The sequence below is a fragment of the Petaurus breviceps genome, unplaced genomic scaffold (genome assembly GCF_028583685.1).
Source record: "Petaurus breviceps papuanus isolate PSGF00001 unplaced genomic scaffold, PetGlider_PUasm1.0 175, whole genome shotgun sequence".
Lineage (NCBI taxonomy): Eukaryota > Metazoa > Chordata > Mammalia > Diprotodontia > Petauridae > Petaurus > Petaurus breviceps.
In genome coordinates this window covers 24170123-24191812 of record NW_027185764.1, presented here as the reverse complement: position 1 = coordinate 24191812, position 21690 = coordinate 24170123, and the positions used below count along the sequence as shown (strand labels likewise).

At 38.1% G+C, this 21690-nt stretch overlaps 2 protein-coding genes across 4 annotated transcripts in view; both read left to right on the top strand.

Moving 5' to 3' along the window:
• CYTH3 (cytohesin 3) overlaps nt 1–21690 on the top strand; it is a 139857-nt gene that overhangs the window by 35182 nt on the left and 82985 nt on the right. The window contains exon 1 of one of the 3 annotated variants that reach the window (XM_069084913.1): nt 7083–7144. The exons of the other annotated variants lie outside the window; for them this stretch is intronic. Coding sequence (XP_068941014.1) covers nt 7144 — 1 coding nt within the window. The 5' untranslated portion in view covers nt 7083–7143. Of the gene's footprint in view, nt 1–7082; nt 7145–21690 lie in introns of those variants that run through there. 3 annotated transcript variants of the gene reach the window in all.
• LOC138158737 (small integral membrane protein 10-like protein 3) overlaps nt 1–21690 on the top strand; it is a 182130-nt gene that overhangs the window by 109155 nt on the left and 51285 nt on the right. The gene's annotated exons all lie outside the window — the stretch shown is intronic.

The window sequence follows — 21690 nt, the reverse complement described above, 5'->3', positions numbered from 1 at the left end:
AGGAGGACCTGAGTTCAAATCCAGCCTCTGATACTTAACACAAAACTAGCCATGTGACCTTGGGCAAATCACTTAACCCCAATTGCCCTGCCTTCCCCCCCCCCTCCAAAAAGCAAAAAAAGAAAAAAGAAATCTAACATTAAACATCAATATAAATAATTATGCTCAAATAAGAGCTACATTTAAATTAATGAATTTTGGGGCATAAAATTTTTAACACTTTCTGTTTTATCCAAGTCTCCATTAGGAATTGTTTTTTATTATCAATAAACTTTCCTCATTCTTCTGCATTTGATTTTTCTAATTCTGCCTTGCATTTTTCATAAAGGTATCTCCAGATTACTCTGTATTCCTCATGCTTGTCTGTCCATCTTAATTTCTTATTCCTTTCTCGTAGTCTTTTCCATTTACCATTCTGTCTCTCATGCCCCTGATAGTAAGTGAAGCCTGAGGTCTAACTCTCATTCTAACCTGCTACAGTGTCCGTCCTCTGAGGTTTTCCCCACCACTTCCTTATATCATCTTCTTTTTCATTGTGGTTCTGAAATTCTACTCACCTTTTTCTTTTCAAGACTCAAGAACTCCACTTACTTTATCTTCCTGTCTCTCACTCTTGATTTCTAGCACAAAGCTTCTTGTCTAGAAGAATGATAGGGCTCACTCTGCCTCCCCCCATGCGCACTCCCACACTCATTGTATTCCTCTTCTTTTCTCCTGGATTCCAGTCCTAGCTTTGGCACTTCTTCACTTTCCATGTGACCTTGGGAAAGTCTCCTCTCTTCTCTGAGATTCAGATTCCTTATTGGTAAAATGAGAGTTTTGGACTAGATGATCCATTTTTAATAATAATTATAGCTAACACTTATATATGTGCCAGACACTTTCCTAAGCACTTTATAATCTCATTTGATCCTCTCTACAATTCTGGGAGGAAAGTGCTATTGTCATCCCCATTTTATAGATGAGGAAACTAAAGCAAACACACTAAATGACTTGCCCAAGGTTGTTCTTCCTAAATCCAGGCTTAGCACTTGGGTAAGAGAAACTGTATTTAAATCCTGGACAAACCAATTACTGCCTTGTGACTTTGGGAATATTATTTAATGCCTTGGGACTCAGTTTCCTTATTTGTAAATCAATGGATTAGAGTAGATGTTCTCTTACATCTTTTCTGGCTTAGACATGAGCTATGATTCCTCCTCGTTCTCTTGGAGGAAATTCTCTATGGGTAGTTAACTGAAGGAGATAGGGCTAGGAATGGATGGAAAAGGATGAAAGGCAAGTGCAATAAAGAGGGAGGAAGAATTGTAGCCACGAGGAAGGAAGGCTTTGGATAGATTTCAATTATCTGATCATTCTACAAGCACCTGTTATCACAGATTTACATAGAATGGGTGACAGGACATCCTAGACAATTTGGAAATGGCATCTCTTGTAATGTTGGGAACCTCCTGTTTCCTTGATTTGGTCCATTTGGTGACCCAGCTCCTACTGTATCATTGTCATGGGGTTGTAACTCTGTGAGACCTTGAAAATGAGAGGTGCAGGGGTAACGCTTTCTTTTCACTGATGGCCTCCAAAGTATTGTAAGAAGCCCCATTCTAGAATTGACATTTAGCTGAAGTATTTAAGGAGAGGGTGACTATTGGCAGCCAGTCAGTAAACATATACCGTGTTTCCCCGATAATAAGGCCTATCCCGAAAATAAGCCCTCTCCTTACTGTGTAAGATTCCTCTAAAATAAGCCCTCCCCCAAAAATAAGCCCTATTGAGATTGCTACTGTAGTGAAGGTGATCCCCTGCGCTACATGCTACATTATGGTACCCTCTGTATGCACCGTTCCCCCCCCCCCCCCGTGAAACTCACGCTGCGCTCCAAGCTGCATCCAATCAGAGCTACAGCAGTGAGCGCGTCATCCTGATTTGCTTATTGAATAAAGGTACATTGGTACATTTTTTTGTTCACATTTACCTGTTTATTAAAATTGCTGTCAATGTTCATTAAAATAAGCCCTCCCCTAAAAATAAGCCCTCTGGTGTTTTTCTGTCCAAAAAAAAAAAAAAGACAGTGTCTTATTATCGGGGAAACACGGTATTAAGTGCTTACTATTTGACAAACACTGAAGCCAAGCACTAGGGATACAAATGCAAAAAAAGAAAGCCAGTTCCTGTTCTCAAGTTTATAATCTAGTGGGGGAAGACAATAGAAAGAAACTAAAGAGGCAAAAGGGGCAGATGGGAATGGGGAAGGAAGATAGCTCAGAAGAATGATGGAGATTTCCAAAGGTGTATATAGCTAAATGGACAATGAAGAGATAGCTGGCTTGGGTGATCTTAAACGGAAGTTATGGGAGGATCTACATTCACACCTCCAATCAGAGAGGCCCCACAGGCATGATGGTCCTGATGAGGAGTGAGTTCCTGGGCTCATGTGATCTTCCAGGATGAAGAGGTTCCTGGGGCTGATGGAGAAGTTCAAAGGAGTACATCCAGGTAGGAGTGAGGATGAGACTGGCCCTAACCCTGTTGCCTTTGATCAAAATGGTTTTAACTGTGGAAGGGGGTGTGGACCCAAATAAACATTCAGTTCACACACACACACACACACACACACACACACATATACATATATATGTAGGGAATAGTTGCAGCTCTGCAAGTAAGCTGTGGAATTTTTCTTCTGGTGTTATGACTAGGGTGAACTAGTGTTTAAACACTATCTTGCTTTTTTTAGGGGATAGATATAGTAGAGATGATATTAGGGATAGGAATATTGGGAGGGGTCATCCTGCGGTGGGCAGTTCCATTGATGGAAAAGGGGACACCCTCAACTAGGGAGCTTTTAGCAGTCTAAGGTGAGGTTTCTGATCAGTTGGGTGTATCTTGATCCAAAGTAATTTAGCTATTGCCATGCTGAAACTCTGACAAGGAGGACAGATTTTAGTAGCTTACATATGACCTCAGGCCCTGTGTAATAACCTTGTTGAATATAAATAAATTCTACTAACTGAAAGCTGGTAGAATTTAAGCTCCTTAGACTTGGAGGAGGTGATATTGGCAGAAATATTTTGAGCTACTTAAGTAAAAGTTTGAAGTTCTCTTTTTTAAATTAAATTTTCTTTTTATTACTAATTTAATAAATAAATATTTCAATGTACAAAAAGGAACAAAAATTAAATTTGTATATAAGTCCTGGAATTCCATGACATTTTTTTTCAGGGTATATGAAATTTTACAAGGTACTAAAATTGCCATGTTTGTGTTTCTGGCCGTATATTTCTCAGCTTGGTCGTTTTTCCCCCTGTATCTTTTAATGTTGATTCCCTTTTCATTCTTTTTTTGGGGGATCTCTATTACTACCCATTAAGTTACTTCCTAGACTATCCCTCCTTCATAATGAGTAGTAATAGTAAAACAAGATGACACATTTGCTGTGTCTGAAATAAATGCTTCATTCTGAATGTCTAGTCTGTAACTTGTTTGCCAAGAATCAGGAGGCAAACTTCATAATCATCAGTCTCATAATGATTGGTCACTGCATTGATCAGAGTTCTGAAAATTTTTAATTATTTCCCTTTATACTATTGTGGTCATGATGTAAATTGGTGTCTTGGTCATCCTGCATCAGTTCTTATAAGTTTTCTAAGTTTCTTTGAGTACTTCATATTCATAATTTCTTTTTTTTTTTTTGCTTTATTTTTGGAAGTGGGAGGGTAGGCAATTGCGGTTAAGTGACTTGCCCAAGGTCACACGGCTAGTTTTTGTAAGTGTCTGAGGCCAGATTTGAACTCAGGTCCTCCTGACTCCAGGGCTGGTGCTCTATTCACTGTGCCACCTAGCCGCCCCCTTTATAATTTCTTAAGATGCAATGATACTTGATTGTATTCTTAAACTATAATTTATTCAGACATTCATTCCCTAATTGATGGACCACCTCAGTTTTCAGGCCTTTCCTACTACAAAAAGTATTGCTATAATTATTTTTGTACATATGGGTCCTTAAAGGAACTTTAACAGCCCATCCTACGTCTGAGAATTTGGATGCATGAATTTGTAAGGGAAGGGAAAGCAACAAGCATTTATGTAGTACCTACTATGTATCAGGCACTTTGCTAAGCATTTTACAAATACTATCTCATTTGATTCTCACAGTCACCCTGGGAGGCACATGCTTTTATTATCCCTACTTTAGAGTTGAGGAAACTGAGGCAGACAGATGTTAAATGATTTGCCCAGAGTCACACCACTAGTAAATGTCTGAGGCTGGATTTGAACTCAGGACTCAAGTCCAGGCCTAGCACTCTCATCCACTGCACCATTTAACTGCCTCCATTGACAGGACAATATCACTACCGGGAAGGTAAGATGCAGGAGGCAGGCTCAGGACTTACATGAGCAAGAGAGTCTGAGTTCATTCACCTCAAGGTCAGCCAGAACTTGTGGCACACAATATAGGGTTCTCTATGACCTATGCTTGAAGCATAGCTCTCGTGGTCATCTAACCCAGCAGTGCCAGTATGTTTGAAGCCATAAGAGGAGAGATCTCAGACTGTGGAAGGGGAAGCCAGACAATGGATTGGCAGCAGCAGTGACTGAGGTACAGTGGTTCAGACAGCACAATCCCTGCCTTTATGAAAGTCTAGGCTACTTCCTTCCTTGGACCTGGCTTAAAGGCTGAGTCTTTGATGCCTTCCAAGGCATAATGGTAGCAGCTGAGTTGAGTCACATTAACTTGGGGGAGAGGACGTTACTTCAAGGAAAGGGTGCAAATCTGAAGGAATCAATTGTTGTGGGGAATGCTAGGTCTTAATTCTTAAACTTCTCTAGAATTCTTGCAATGACACAAATTGAGTTCCATGAGTATATTGGGCCTATTTGGTGAACTGGGCTTGACTCATATTGTCCCCTTGTAGTTTAGGTTCAATATTAGAACAGTGAGACACTTGTAAGTCATTCAGTAGTTGATAAAAAGTTTACTTCCCCATAGCATAGAAAGAACACTCAGTAAGAATACAGTACTTAAGTCTAGTAACTTTGGATCCCCTCGTCCTCTTGTGGAAATGTGTCTCATCTTCAGGGTAGATGTGGTTACTCAAGGAGCCTTGGCACATCTGGCAGATCTGAAGGACCCCAGCTCAAGGTCAGTGTGTCCTGAGGCCACCAGGAAGCTGAGTCAGCAGCTAGGCAGCTTCAGCCTTAGCCTCCTGGCCAATCAAATTTTGGAGACAGCTTTTAGGAAAAGAACCAGCCTAATCTACATGGGAGATGGGAGGTGGGGAAGAGGAAACCCTAGCTTATCACACCCCACCAAGAAGTGAGGCCAAGGGCCATGACTGAGCCACCTCCATGGCCTTGTTCACAGTTTTGTCTGGGAATGGTGCTGGCAGAGCACGACTGGCTGGCCTTGAAGGAGAAAGACCACTCCGCAGTGCTAAGATGTTTCTTTGTGAGACTATCAAAGCAAAAAGTCTGTTTCTGTGGGTAGGCAAGGAGATTAGCTACCAGAGTTATGAGCATAAAGTATAGTTCAAACTATAAGCTAGCAGGAAGGCATTAGTGAAATCTAGAGGGCAGCAGTTTCAGGTAAGCCTGAAGTTCTAAGAAACCAGAGTGTCTAACAAAGTCCAAATTTGATCAATTGAACGTTCACACACAATCTGTCATGCCCCCCAAAATAAACATGCAGCACATACATCTGTGTCATTTTTAAAGCCTGAAACAGGGATTTTCATCCTTCCCTCTGTTGATTATCTCCAGTTTATCCCGTATATATCTTGTTGTACATATTTGTTTGCTTATTGTCTCCCTCCATTAGACTGTGAACTCCTTGAGGACAGGGACTGTTTTTTGTCTCTCTTGGTATTCCTAACACTCAGCACCGTGCCTGGCACAGAGTAGGGGATTAATAAACGCTTGTTGCTTGACTACTTTTGTGTTTTTCTTAGTTATGCTCTTTCTGTGTACGTTAGTTCCATCATACATAGGGTGAGAATAGAAATAATTACCTTTTGGGTGCATGAGGTTTTACTTATCTTTAGGTAGGAGCAACACTTTCAAATTCCTGAGCAAGAACATACTGAAATTAAAGCGTATTACTAGTAGTAATAGATGTCATTTCTTTGTAATGTTAAATAATATCAACCAAAAGTAATACCTTAACGTTTTTTTAGCTTACCAGAGACTTCACACATAATGCAAACATGTATTAGCAATAGGATATATACCTCAGGGGTTCTTAACCTTTTTGTGTGCCATGGAAACCCTTTGTCAGTCTGATGAATCCTCTGGATCTCTTCTCAGAAGAATGTTTTTATTTTATTTTTTTTGCTTTTTGGAGGGCAATTGGGGTTAAGTGACTTGCCCAAGGTCATATGGCTAGTTTTTGTGTTAAGTGTCTGAAGTCGGATTTGAACTCAGGTCCTCCTAACTTCAGGGCCTGTGCTCTATTCACTGAGCCACCTACCCACCCCAGAAGAATGTTTTAAATGCATAAAGTAAAATATGTGGGACCACAAAGGAAACCAGTTACATTGAAATAGTTATAAAATATTTTTAAAAACAAGTTTATGGACCCCAGGTTAAGGAAATCATCCTAGATGGCTTTGTTTACTTATCTTGGCATGATGATGGATGAAGGAAGGAAGAGAGGAGAGGAACTCTGGTGTCCTGGCCAACATAACTTTAGTAACTACATTTTTCCTCTTAAGAATTCCTCCTGTAGATTGTATTGACTTCACCTTCTGTCCCTCTGTGTTTTATACAGTGATTGGGCAGCTGTTAAACATCTGCTGATTTCTCTTCTGGGAATGTTATAGCTGTTCATTTGTGTGACTCTATATAGCCTGTTTGTAATGTGCTTTAAGTTTCTTCAGAGTGAAAGGAGTCATATAAAGTGATTAGTACAGATAAATATCTTGTGAATGCTGTGTTACCACATCCTCAATAACTGTCCAACGAATGTTAGGCATTTTTTTTTCCAGTTTGGAGGGAAAAAAAGAGAAGAAAAATCTAAGCAGAATAGAAGGAGGGAATATGATGAGCAGAGAGAGAGAGAGAGAGAGAGAGAGAGAGAGAGAGAGAGAGAGAGAGAGAGAGCGAGAGCAAGAGCACTAACCTCTTAAATGTTAAGCAGTGCTTCAAAAAAGTGAGTATGAGGGAATCTCTTTGTGACTTGATGAAGCTGTGTGGGAGGGACTGATAGAAAGAGTAGTAGGGCATTTTTCAAAGAAGGGCTAAAGCCCCATATCTTTAGAAGCTAAATGCTAAAGTTGAGTAGTGCTTTGGTTCCACATGACGAGTTCTTTTGCCTGCCCTACCCTCTTAAAAGCGGTTCTCATTTTTAGCTTTCAGGCTTATTTGTGAAGTTTCATGGCTATAAGCCTCCTTCTTTCAGTGTGGTCTGACCCCTGAACCCCAGCCTCCCACACGACTGTGAGCTTGACCCATTACTTACAAAGACTTACTTTCCAAAGTTTTTCCCCCGAAAGCTCCATATTTGGAACTAAGTAGTTTTGAACAAAGTCCATGCTGCAGTGAGTGTTAACCATATTTAACCTCCACATGTTGCACTGAAAAGTGTCAGGTTTGAAAGTAAATGCCTATGTTATTTTGAAATCTCTCTTAGCCAAGATTGTCATCCCATTTTCTTCTGCTGATATCCTAAGCAGTATGAATTACTTATTCTGTCCCTTTAGATCTGAGGACTTCATAGTAAGTAGGAGTCAGATAATATGGGTTCACATCTGGCTATGTTATTTATTACTTGACCTTAGGCAAATCATTTGACTTCCCTAGGCCTTGGTTATATCATCTGTAAATGATGGTAGAAGGCTTTGAGGTCCCTTCTAGCTCCAGATCCATGACCCTATGAATGTCTAAGATGATAAAAGGTAACAATGAAGCCAGAAGTTAATTTCAGGGATCATTCCTTAGTGAAATCTGATTTATTAGAGATAAAGGGTATGATTAATAAAAACATAGAAATGTGAGGCATCTTTAATCTTGTAGATCTATAATATATGTGTTTACAGGGGACTGGCACATGCACACATTATCCCCGCTAGTGCTCCTCATGGAGAAGTCTGGCAGACCTTCTTCCAAGAGAGTTGTGATGACTGGAACCAATCATAGAATGTTTACTCACTCCAAAATCTCTACAAGGTTGCTCTCAAATACCTCCATTATGGATCACCAGGATCCTTTCTGAAGCAGGTTCACCAGTCTTTTCTTTGAGAAGTAACATCAAAAGCACTCATGTCAAGTGGTAGTCCCCCTATTATACATGTTATCCAAAGATCTCAAAGTACTCTTTAGACCAGTGGTTTCTAGAATGGGAGCCATATTCTCACTCCAGGAGGCCAGGGCCTGACCCAAAGGGGTATGTTTAACTAATTTAAGGATGGAAAAACAGGTCGCATCCTGTCCTTGCTGCTATTGTCAGTTGTGGGACTTTTCTCAAACACAATGCTGTATATAATTAATACAGGAGTACATCTGCATATTTTACAAATAAGTAAAAATAACATGTTGGGATAAAAGCTAAATATTTGTTTACTAATGGAGTACATGACCAAAAAAGTTTAGAGATAAGATTAGACAAGTCCAGTCTAGTTCCAGCAGGAGCACAAACATACAACCTACTCAGAAAGTCCATCTTTTTTGCTTACCACTTTCAGGAGAATTTCAAGGACACTACTGATTCAGAGAGGAATAAGGATTATCCATTAGGGTGAAGCACTAAGTGTTTTAATTAGAATTTAACTGATGTCACAAAAATAATGTATGCTACTTAATGCTTCCCTATGGTTTGCTAACTTGTACCATAAAACCAAAATAGTCTTGTTTTTAGGATAGCATAGCAATATGCTATTACTGTTTTGATACAGAGGTACCTGAGATTGTTCTATATAAAACCTTTCAACTTACTATAATAATTTGAGGTATAGTTTATATTGGGTTGCAGGACTGGGAGTATATATTAAGAGCTATAATTCACAAAATGAAATCTATTAAAAGACCTCGAAATTTGGGGAGACTTAATAGAAGTTGTGGTCAAGGATGGTTATCCTGATTACCAAAATATGATTTTGAGTCTAGTCTTCTCTCATTTTATGAGCAGTGAGCTCAGTACTATTGCCTGCCTTAAGAGGAGGATTAAATCAAATGACTTTAAGTAGGTGTTCTGAGTTCAACATTTAATTCCTGAAATTCTGTACCTTTTTGATGCCAGTGAATGAGAAACAGGAAATGCCAGAGGTTCTAGCTGTATATAGTCCCCTGGGGAGTTAGATGTCATTTCTAACTGCTCAGCTTTGACCTCTATGGTGACTAGAAGAGTGGAGATAGGAAGCATTTACAGCTCTTCCTAAGCACTTCTGTAAAGGAAAATTGGACCGAAGGGTGGAGTGAGGAAGTTTAATGAGAGCTTACTAATTATCTTTATATAGAAATTTTGTGTGTTCTTCTAGATTAAGTTGTTGATATTACTAACTGAACACTGGCTTACACTGAAAAAGGACTTGTTCTGGAGAAGCTTGATTCAGTGCCACAGACTTCTATTCTGGGGCACTGAGTAAATATTTTAAAAAGATCCTCCTTTACCCTTTGTCAAGTGAAAAATGAGTAAGTTTCTAGTGTCACCCTTCCTTCCACCCACATTTGGGAGCTCCCATGTAATGCAGGGGCTTCTTGGATAGTATTTATAAGTATGATCTCATCTTTTATAAATACAAAGTTATTCCATGCATTCTGTGCGAGTGTGCACATATATGGATATCATAAATCTGTAGAATATACTAAATCTTACACTGCTTTGCTATTAATATTTTATTAAAATAGTGATATACCATTTTACTCATGGTGATTTAATTATAGGTTTAAATTTTGTTTTAGGCCCTGTCATGTGGTTTTTCAGGTTCATCCTTCTTTCCTTCCTTCTCTCCTTCTGGTTGAGGGTGGTATTGCAGAGAAGATGAAACCTAGATTCAAAGTGTCTTGGAATCAGACCTAAAGTTCTACAGTTTATAGGATCATAGATTTAGAACTTGAAATGACCTTAGAGATCATCTAGTATAATCCCTTCATTTGACAGATTATGAAATTGAGGTCCAGAGGGGTAAGGTGACTTGTCCACAGCCACACAGATATCATTGCTCTGATTTAAACCCAAGGTCTCTGATTCCAGTGAGTTTTGCTAATATGCTACACTTAGTCGGCTTTTTAGTAAATACAGTTTTAAAATTCTCTGCAGATCAGTTTCCTTGTTTGTAAAATGAAGGAGCTAAATTAAACAATCTCTAAGGTGTCTCCCTCTTTATTCTATGATTATATAATATTAAAGGTATGTACAGGTAATATCTTTATATACAAAAATTCCCACTTGGCAGAAAATATTTATACTTGCAAAAGAAATAAATTTTTTTTTTACACTTGAAAGACAATCCTTTAAATGTTTCAACTTTACATTTTAAAAATTCTTTGTTTGTCAAGGATTTGATTTCTCTAGAATATTAGAGGAATACATCTATGTGGTAAAGGGAAGATCACCTGTATTAAGTTACTGATTCCTCTATAAATTCTGTGAAAACAGAAACAGTTTCTTGAATATTTTCACTATTGTTCTTAATAGGTAATTGATATGTTAATTAAGTTGTATCTCAAATGAATACTGTTTTTCAACAAAAATTTTTTATTTACTTTCATCCACAAGGGGAATGTAATCTGTGATTGAAAACTAAAAAAATAAAGATTTAAATGTATTTTGTGTTTGAATATATGGCAGCAAATAAGGGTCCTAAAAAGATTAGAGACATTAGGAGAAACAGCTTCATTCTCTCTGAAAAAATTGGGAAGTAGAAAAAGATTGTATTTTAATTGGTTTGTGTTGGTTTGTGCTGCTTTATGATTCTAGGTTTTTAAAATTAGACTTAATTCATATTTCGCCCCCCCTTTTTTTTTGCCTTTTGGAGGGCAATTGGGGTTAAGTAACTTGCCCAAGGTTACATGGCTAGTTTTTTTGTGTGGGTGTTAAGTGTCTGAGGCCGGAACCAAATTCGGGTCCTCCTGACTCAGTTTCTCACTGTGCCACCTAGCTGCCCCTATATTTTCCCTTTTTTAAGCTTGAGTGAGCTTTTCCTGTGTATTTTGAGGTTCTTATTAGGACCTTTTCATCAAATGTGCTCCATAAATATATATGATATGGTTCTGTTCACTTCATTTTGTATCAGTTCATATAAGTTTTCCCAGGTTTTTTTAAACCATATCTGGATACTTAGTAACAATCTCCTGAACAATGAGGGATTAAATGACCAATCATAGAAACAATTAATAAATATATGGAAGACAATTATAACGATGGGACAAGATGCCAAAATTTCTGGGATATAAATAAAGCAGTTTTCAGAAGAAAACTTATTTCGCTGAGAATATATATTAGCAACATAGAAAAAGAGAGGATGAATAAATTGAATATGTAATTCAAAAATTAGAAAAAAACCCAAATACAAAATAAAGGCAAAGAAGAAATCTTAAAAATTAGAAAATAGATAAGTAAAAAAATACAGCTAATGCACAAAACTAAAAGTTGGTTCTTGGAAAAGACTAAATGGATAAATCTTGAACTAACCTGATTAAGAATAGGGAGAAAAATTAAATTAACAAAATTTAGAAATGCTCATAACAGAGGAGAAATAACAAATTATTATCACAATCTATAATTTTGTGGTAATACCCAAATTAACAAAATACCAAATAGATATTTTAAATAATTCAGTTTCAGAAAAGGAAATTGAACTAGCTATAAAGAACCTATCAAAGGCAAAAACCAAAAACAAATAAACAAAAAAAACCCTAATTCAGATATATTTAAAGGAGAATTATATTAAACTTTTAAAGAACAATTAGTTTTTATATTTATACACATTATTCTTAAAACTTGAGGAAGAAAACATTTAGCCAAACATAGTCCTAAGGCTATAGGACCAAAGGACATAGAAAAGAAAACTACAGAACAATATCATTAATGAATTTGGATTAAAAAATTTTAAATAAAATTCTAGCAAAAAAATCTCAGTAATTTATCCAAAAATTATTCATTATGATTAAAGTGGATGAATACTAGAGATGCAAGGATGGTTTAACATTAATTATTCTAATTGTTTTCCTAATCACATTAAAAACAAAAACATCTAAAACCACATGATTATACCAATAAACAGGGAAAAAGCCCTTTCAAAATTTCTTTGTGCTTAGATTGCTACCAAGCATAGGACTGGAATGATCATTTTAAGTTATTTTTAAAAGTATTTAAAGACAGAAGCTAACATTATAACCAACAGAGGAAAACACTAGTAGCTTTCCTAAAATAAATACAGAAATAAAACAAGGATGCCTCTTTTCCCCAATACTACAGCCACCCTACTACCAGTACTGTCCAGTATTTTAAGGTATCTATATGGCTCTAAAAGTATCTCATTTTAAACACACAACAACCTGGTTGGGTGGGTACGATTATTACCCCCATTTTGCAGCTGAAGGAACAGAGGCAGACAGAAGTTAAATGACTTGCCCAGGGTCACACAACTAGTAAGTGTCTAAGGTAGGATTTCATCTTCCTAACTCTTGGGTCAGTTTAATGTTGTATTCATTGACACGCTTAGCTGCCTCTGATATTATTTGACATAATTCTAGATATGCTAGCAATGACATTAAATCAAGGGAAAGAAAGTAAAGTCATAAAGATAAAAAAGAAGAGACAAAACTCTCCCTATTGGCTGTTGACATGATGGTTTACTTACAAAATCTTAGAGAATCAGAAAAGAAACCAAAAATTATTGGAATAGCATTAGGATAGTAGGAGCATACAAATTAAATATAAAAATCAATAGCCATACATATAGAAATAACAAAATCTAGGAGGAAAGAATAAAAATAGAAGTTTCATTCAAAATAACTATAAATGCATAAAATATCTGTAAGTCAGTCTACCAAGGCACACTTAAGACCTATTTAGATGTAATTAAAAATGCTCTTTAAAGAAGTGATCAATGACTTAAGTTACTGGATGACTATGTAGTGCTCATGGCTAGGCTGTGACAATATGATAAAACTGGAAGTATTACCTAAATTAAGTCATAAATTTACTTCTGTATTAATCAGATTGCCAAGGCAATAACTTCATGGAGCTACACAAAAATAACAAATTTTATTTGGAGGAACAAAAGATCTAGGATATCAAGAGAAACAGTTGAAAAGTAATAAGAACGAGGGAATAGCACTTACAGATTTCAAATTATAAGGTAGTAATCAAAACTATTTGGTTCGTTTTTTTTTTTTTAAATTAATTTGTTTGTTTCCTTTTAGTTTACAGGATTCAATTCCACAATTCCTTGAATTTCACATTTTGTCCCCCTCCCTCCCCTACTCCCCCATGGCGGCTTATAGTCAGGTATAGGATCTGTAAATACTTTCACATTATACTTTGGTCAGGTTATAAGGACAGATTGTACCAGCTGGAATGAAAAATGGTAAAGAGGACATAAAACCAAATAAGAGAATGAAAAAGATCAGGTGTTTTGCTTCCACCTGGATACAGACTTAGTTCTTTCTAGTTCTTTCTCTGGATGCACATATTTCTCTCCATCATGAGTCTTTTGGGATTGACTTATATCACTGCATTGCTGAGAAGAGTCCAGTCTATCAGAGTTGGTCATCACACATACGTTGTGTCTGTAATTGTGTACAAATTTCTCCTGGTTCTACTCTTCTCACTCAGCATCAGGTCTTTTAAGCCTCTCCAGGTAAATATGAAGACTGCCTGTTCCTCGTTTCTTATAGCACAATAGTATTCCATAACATGCATATACCACAACTTGTTCAGCCATTCCCCAATTGATGGGCACCCCCTTAATTTCCAATTCTTTGCCACCACAAAAAGAGCTGCTATAAACATTTTTGTACATATGGGTCTTTCTCCCATTTCTATGATCTCTTTGGGATATAACCCTAGGAGTGGTATTGCTGGATCAAAGGGTATGAAAGTATTTATAGCCCTTTGGGCATAATTCCAGATTGCTCTCCAGAAAGACTGGATCAGTTCACAACTCCACCAGCAATGCATTAGTGTTCCAAGTTGCCCACATCCTCTCCAGCATTTGTCATTTTCCTGTTTTGTCATCTTAGCCAATCTGACTGGTGAGTCATTTTGTTTTTTTAAAGAAAAGATCAGTTGAACAGATCAGACAAGGAAGAATCAGTAACAATTAAACTTAACCCAGTGTTCCATAAACCTAAAAACATAAATTATCTGAGAACTTCCTATTTGACAAGAATTTCTAGGAAAACTGGAAAGCATCTGGCAGAAATTAGGTTGAAACCAACATCTTAAAATGGTTATGAATGAATGAATATTAAAACTCATAGCATTAAAAAAATAACAATAAAAAACAAGAGAACTAGATCAGATTCCTTTCACAAAATAAGAGATAGAGACAGTTTTTAAAAATAGTTTGAATTGCAGGAGATTGAAAAGTTTTTGAATGAACAGAATTAATATACCATGGTAAGGGAAGTAAGTAGTCGGGGTAAAAAAAATCCTTGTATCACTTGACTCAACTAACTAAAATACTTAAGAGCAAAAATTGTTCCTCTAATAGAATTCTAAGGCCTAAGAATCTGGACAAATAGTTCTCAAGAGAAAAAAAATTATCAACAATTACATTGTCACTAATAATAAGAGAAATATAAAGAAAAAAGGGGGAAAAACTCAGAGATTTCACCTCATCCAGCAAATAAGCAAATTTGTTAATATTAAAAAAAAAAGTTGGGAAAAAAAAATCAGTGTTGGATGGAGTTGTGAAAAGAGAGACAAATTAATACACTGCTTTTGGATCTATGAGTTGGTCCAAATGTTATAGAAAGTAATTTGGAATTAAACTAAGAAGGGGACTTTAAAATGGTGGTACTCTGTGACCAAATGGGTCAGTTATATAAAAAAAAAACCTTACATACACCAAAATATACACAGCAGCATTATTTGTAGTAGTAAAGAACTGGAAATTAACTCGAAGCCCATTTTTTGGGGAAATTTCTGAACAAATTTGTGATATGTGACTACTATGAAATATTACTGAGCTGTAAGAAGTGGTGAATATAAGGAATACAGAGAAGTATGTAAAGACATATAAATTGATGCAAAATAGAGGAAGCAGGACCAGGAAAACAATGACTAAGGGGGAACAGGGAGGGATATGCCTAGTTAGAATTCAATAAGGGAAATCAAAAGAGTAAGCCAGGAACCAGATCCGAGGACATTCAGATATTGGGGAGGGGAGGCAGCCCCAGGAGTGATGGAATTGGGTCAGGGTATTTGATGAACAGAATCCAGAGAGCAGGAAAATCAGAGCAAGGGGTTAGAAATCAATGGTAAGGTAATCACTGCCAGTGGAGTTTAGGATGATCTCTGGTTATTCAGGTGATCAATTTTTATATAATCCCTCATCTGGTAAGCCTTTCTCATGTATAGATACTGCCCCTGACAGTTTACCACACCTGGAAGTAATGGGGCCCCAGGAAAATTTTATCATTGAAACTTTTAACTGTCCTTTATTTCCTCCATTGATTTGATAAATACAAATATGTGATAAGCACATGTGTTTCTATCCAGTTATTGCTAAAATTAATGAACAGGACAGGGCCAAGCTCTCTGTAGTATGATACCAGAAACCTCCCTTTATGGTAGGGATTCTAAACCTTTTTTGTGTCATGGACCCCATTTGTAGTCTGGTGGCATCTGTGGACCCCTTCTTAGAATAATGTTTTAAAATGCATAAAATAAAATTACAAAGGAAAAATATTTATTTTATTATTAAAAAAAATGTTTGAATAGAGCACCGGCCCTGGAGTCTGGAGGACCTGAGTTCAAATGTGGCCTCAGACACTTAGTACTTACTAGCTATGTGACCTTGGGCAAGTCACTTAACCCCAATTGCCCTGCCTTCCCCCCTCCAAAAAACAAAACAACAACAACAAAACCACACAAGCCCACATCCCCCAGGTTAAGAACCCCTTCTTTAGAGTGACATTGATCTAACACTCTTAAATTTAGTAGGTCAGTTGTGCCCCTGCTCGGTTGCTCAGGTGCTGCAGGACTGGTATCCTGCCTTACTCCTCTAATGCTTCTGGGGAATTAGTCCATTCCCTGAACTTCCGTATGTCAGAATCGGAAGATTTGCCACAACCTGCTAATTGATGTCCCTGATGTGAGTCACCTGTCTGCCTGGACTTCTGCCTTTTGCCTGATGCCAGATTTCTTGGATACCACATTCTCTTGGCCTGTTTAGACATATACCTTCTGAATACTGTTGAACCTCCTCCCTGATGTCAGTTACCTGCCTGACCAGACTTCTTATTGCCTGCTATTGAAACTTTCCCTGATGAACTCCTCAGTTCTAAGCCTGTTTACCATGGGCTGGGGGCCTCTTGTTCCACTGTTACTCTGTTTATAGAAACACTTCCTTTGGATTTGGAGGAATGTTTACACACATGGGCCACCTGACATCAAAGGTGAGCTCCTTGTGATGGTGAGCACTGAGGTCTCAGTTCCTTTTGCCAATGGCTTTTATATTCTGAGGCAAACAAACCCAGTGACACCTTCCATCTGTCACTTTTCATGGGGTTGCTAGTCCTAGGCATCCCTTCTCAGATCCTACTTGATGGGGAGACAATTGTTTTAAGTGGAAGGAGTGGGAAAAGGAAACCTAGGCATTACAGTCTTCGTAGTTTCTTCCAGACATCTTGGTGGAACTGTACCCCATTTTTCTAACTCCCTCCTTCAAGGTACCCCAAAGAATATTTCTGTGCTAGAATAACAATGGTTAATGTAATCACAGGACAGCTAAGTGGTGAGTGGATAGAATGCCAGTCCTGGGGTCAAGAGCACCTGAGTTCAAATCCGGGCTCAGACGCTTACTAGCTGTGTCACTTAACCCTGTTTGCCTCAGTTTCTACTCCAGTATCTTTGCTACAAAAATTCCAAATGGGGTCATGAAGAATGGGACACAACAGAACAACAAAACAATGACAACATAATCACCGGCATCCCTCTGCATCTGAATCTCTGGTTAATGCAAACTGTCAGTATTATTGTTGTTCTTATTTCTTCAGTACTTGAAAAAAAGTTCCATGATTTCATCTCTGTAGGTACTCCTTCCATAGATATGGATCATAGTCTTCCTATGCTCCAGAAGACAGCTGAATGAACTGATTTGACCAAAGAAATCCATCATCTGGTATGCCACCACACATTTTCTGGACTGATGTATAGAAACCATCTCCCAGCCATATTTGAGCCTTTCCACCTTTGTAAAATCTGTCAAAGCTTGTATTCCACTGACATGCCCTTTGAGAAGCTGACGTCACTCAGCCACGATGAAACATTGAAGTAAGACTCGACTATTCTTAATATGACTGAATTCTTCTGATCTATGAAACTAAGGATAGGTTAGGTCTAGTTGTTATTATGATTATTATTGCTGTTCATATATCATTAAATACCATGTAAGCAGCACTTAACCTGAGGTGGAAGGATAGAGGCTAGAATTGCCTACAAGTGCTTCCATGGCTAGCAGTCTTCAAGGGCCTTAGCTTTACTCATCTGTTCTCTGTTTCCCTGTTCTGACTGTTCTTGGTCTGTTGCATTCCACTGCCAACCAAGTCTCAGTTCTGACACATTTTGTCTTTTGTGCATGTTTAGAGATCAGCTTATATAACCCTGTTGGGTATTTTAGGTTGCCCTTTCTTTATTGTTGAGATCTTTTGTGATTGTGTTTGAGAATTTAATTTTTCAGAGCTCCCTATCCATCCTTAGCTAATTTCCCTTTTAGAGGCTCTGGACATACCGTGTTTCCCCGATAATAAGACCTATCCCAAAAATAAGCCCTCCCCTTACTGTGTAAGATTCCTCTAAAATAAGCCCTCCCCCGAAAATAAGCCCTATTGAGATTGCTACTGTAGTGAAGGTGATCCCCTGCGCTACACGCTACATTACGGTACCCTCTGTATGCACCGTCCCCCCCCCCCCGGGTGAAACGGCACGCCGCGCTCCAAGCTGCATCCAATCAGAGCTGCAGCAGTGAGCGCGTCATCCTGTTCTTCCCCAGTGATTTGCTTATTGAATAAAGGTACATTTTTTTGTTCACATTTACCTGTTTATTAAAATTGCTGTCAATGTTCATTAAAATAAGCCCTCCCCTGAAAATAAGCCCTCTGGTGTTTTTCTGTCCCAAAAAAATAATAAGAGAGTGTCTTATTATCGGGGAAAAACGGTAGTATCAGATTGGTGAAGTCTTCTGCATGTTCTTTACAATCCTCATGAAATGTATTCTTTTCCTTCTCAGAAAACCATTTATTTGGTATCATATGACATGTTCCAGAAAAAATAATAATTTTAGTTCCTTTTACAATCTTCTTCCTCTTCATGGGCTTCAGACTGGTAGAAATCAAAACCACTTGTGTCTCTAAAGTCCTTCATTTTCGTTCCCCAAATCTCAAGTCTCTAAGAGTCATCTTCTACTCCTCACCATCTCTCCCCCACCCCATATTTAATCTGTTGTGAAGGCCTGTTGATTTCACCATTGTAACATCTTTTGGATATGCCCCCTTAGCTTCTCTGGTGCAGGCCCTGGTTATCTCATGCCTGTATCATTGCATTAGCCTGCTAGTAAGTCTGCCTGTCTCAGTTGTCTTCCCACTCCATTCTCCATTTAGCAACCAAGGTGATTTTCTTAAAGTGAAGGTCTGACCATGTTATTTCCCTACTCAGTAAACTCCAGAGCAGAGGTGGGGAACACGTAGCCTGAATTTAGTCAAAGGGCTGCACTTGTGGCTCTGGAGAGCCACATGTGACCTCGAGGCTTCAGGTTCCCCACCCCTGCTTCAGTGACTTTTTATCACCTCCAGAATCAAATAAAAAATGCTTTGTTTGACATTCAAAGCTTTTCATGGCCTTGCTCCCTTTTTCCTTTCCAGTCTTCTTCTTTTTTTCCTTTCCAGTCTTCTTACACATTACGCCCTCCCCTTGATCCAGAGACACAAGGGCTCTTATCCGTTCCACAAATAAGACATTCCATCTATTGGCTCTGCACATTTTCTCTGTCTGTGCCCCATGTCTGCACTGTTTTCCCTTCTCATCTCTGCCTACTGACTTCCCTGACTTCCTTTAAGTCCCAATTAAAAAGACCCTTTTAATTCTAATGCCTTCCCTCTTTCAGTTATTTCTTTTTATCCAGTCTATAACTTGTTTGCATGTATTTGTATGTTGTCTCCCTTATTAGATTATGAGCTTCTTTGAGGCCAAGGACTGTCTTTTATTTGCCTCCTTTTGTATTCCCAGTACTTAGCACAGTTCCTGACATATAGTAGACCCTTAATAAGTGCTTATTGATTGATTGATTGATATACAACCAAAATTAGGGGGCATCATTTGTTCCCACATTAATCAACAAAAGTAGATAGTAGTTGGTGGTTTTGGTAAATTTTGGCAGGTTCCTGTAATGTAATGCCAAGGAAAGGCAACTTCCCAAGGTTCAAAATACCAGCATAGGTGCTCTCCATTTTACTCAGTGACAAACCAAGAACAGAGAAGATCAAAACATGACATCATTCAAAATACAGCATTTACTAAGGGTGATTAAATAATCTCCAAGTACTGTCCCACCCCAGGACCTTACATTTATTCAATCAATTACAAAGTCCCTGTTCTAAATACTACTCCACCCCTAGGCTGTACCTTCATTTGGTCCATCACAAAGCCCTTCTTCTCAAATGGAGATTAGTTTCCAAACATAAGTAAAGTACATTCATTTGTTCAACCATAGAACACAAAAAAGTCAAAAGTTCCCCACCCCTGGATCACAATTGAATCTACCCCAGAGTACATCAAGTTTAAGCACAGCACTTAATACCCAAATGGAGGTCTTTTCTTCATCTTGACCGCGAGGCAAGTTCTCAGCAATCTTAGTTCCTGGGGAGACAAGGCTTAGCAAGGCCACAAGATACATTGCCAGTCTCTTCATTAATTCATCCTCTGTCTGCAGAACAGTCTTAGAACCCCTGAAAACATTAGCAAAACCCTCTCCCAGGATTTCTGTAAACATACAACAAGAAAATCCTTCTTCAGGGTTTCTGAACCAACAGCAAGATTCCAAGACCCCTGCAACAACAGCACTGTCCTTCACCAGTGGACAGTATTCACTCTCTGTCTGCAGGACAGTCTCAGGAGCTCTTAGCCAGCAGCCAGGTTCCAGGACTTCAACAACAGGACTGTCTTTCACCAGTGGACAAATCTGGCAAAACAACATCAAAACAGACAGACAAAGTACCAGCAAAACAGCCATGTCTCTTCAGTCCTTGGCAGCTCCGGGGGCAGGTCTCAAAAGTCCAGGGCAATTCAAAGTGGTCCTCAGCAATCCTCTCAGTCTCTCTCTGCGTCCACGAGGGTGCTACTTCCAAAAAGTTCTTCTGCCTCTCTCTTGTGTCTCTCCAAATCTATGTCACCAGCTCCTCCCAGTTCATGTCTCTCTTTTCAAGTCAGCAAGTCCATCCCACAGGTGGGATTAACAAGCTCTGGGTTTTAACACAATCAATTTGAAAACCAAGCCAATACAGGGGAATCTTTATATTCCATTACTATCACAGTTCCTAATCACGTTCATTCAGAAAACATTAAGGGTTTTCAATATATAAGACACTTGATGTGCTAGATTCTGAATAAGGAACAAACATGAATAAAAACACAGTTCCTATTCCCAGGAAGTTGATGATCTAGTAAGGGTCAGAGGATGTGCAAACACCCAATGTAACACAGCATAGAATATGATGTATTATGTTGTACATGTCTCTCCTGATAGAATTTAAGCTTCTTAAGAATAGGGATTGTTTCCTCCTTTGTATTTATATCCCAATTGTCTAGCACAGTGTCTGACACATAATACCCGCTTAATAAATATTTGTTTATCAATTGATAAAAGAAGAGTAAGAGAACAATTTTTTCCCCAGAGGATCAATGAAGATTTCATGGAGACTGTGGCATCTTTGGCATCAGAGCTGGGCCTTAAAGGCTGAGGATTTCAACATACAGAAATTGGGGAAAGGAGAGCTGTATTCTGGATATGGGTAATAAGCAAGGGAAAGAGGGAGGAATGAGATTAGGGAAGTGAGTATGTCAGTTTGACTAGAATTTAAGAATCTGTGAAAAGTAACAGTATAGAAAGATAGACTGGAGTCAAATTGTGAAGGGTCTTAAATGTTACCCGAGAGAGTTAGAACTTCATTTGGTAGGCATTATTAATAATTCACATTCATATTGTACTTTCTTCACAACAACTCTGTGCAATAGGTATTATAACTTACATTTTTATAGTACTTTAATGTTTGGAAAGAATTTTCCTTTTCCCTGTGAGATAAATAGTGTAGGTAGGTATTATTATTCCCATTTTTCATATGAGAAAACTGAAGCTGTAAGAGGTTAAGTCATTTTTGCCCAGGATCCTACAGCTAATATGTTCCTAAATGACGATGACATAATTCTAGCACAAGTCTCCTGATTCCAGTGCCTCTATTCTATATACTCTACAACACTGCCAAGTGATAGTTTTTGAGTAAAGTTATGATCAGAGATGTACATTTAGGGCACTC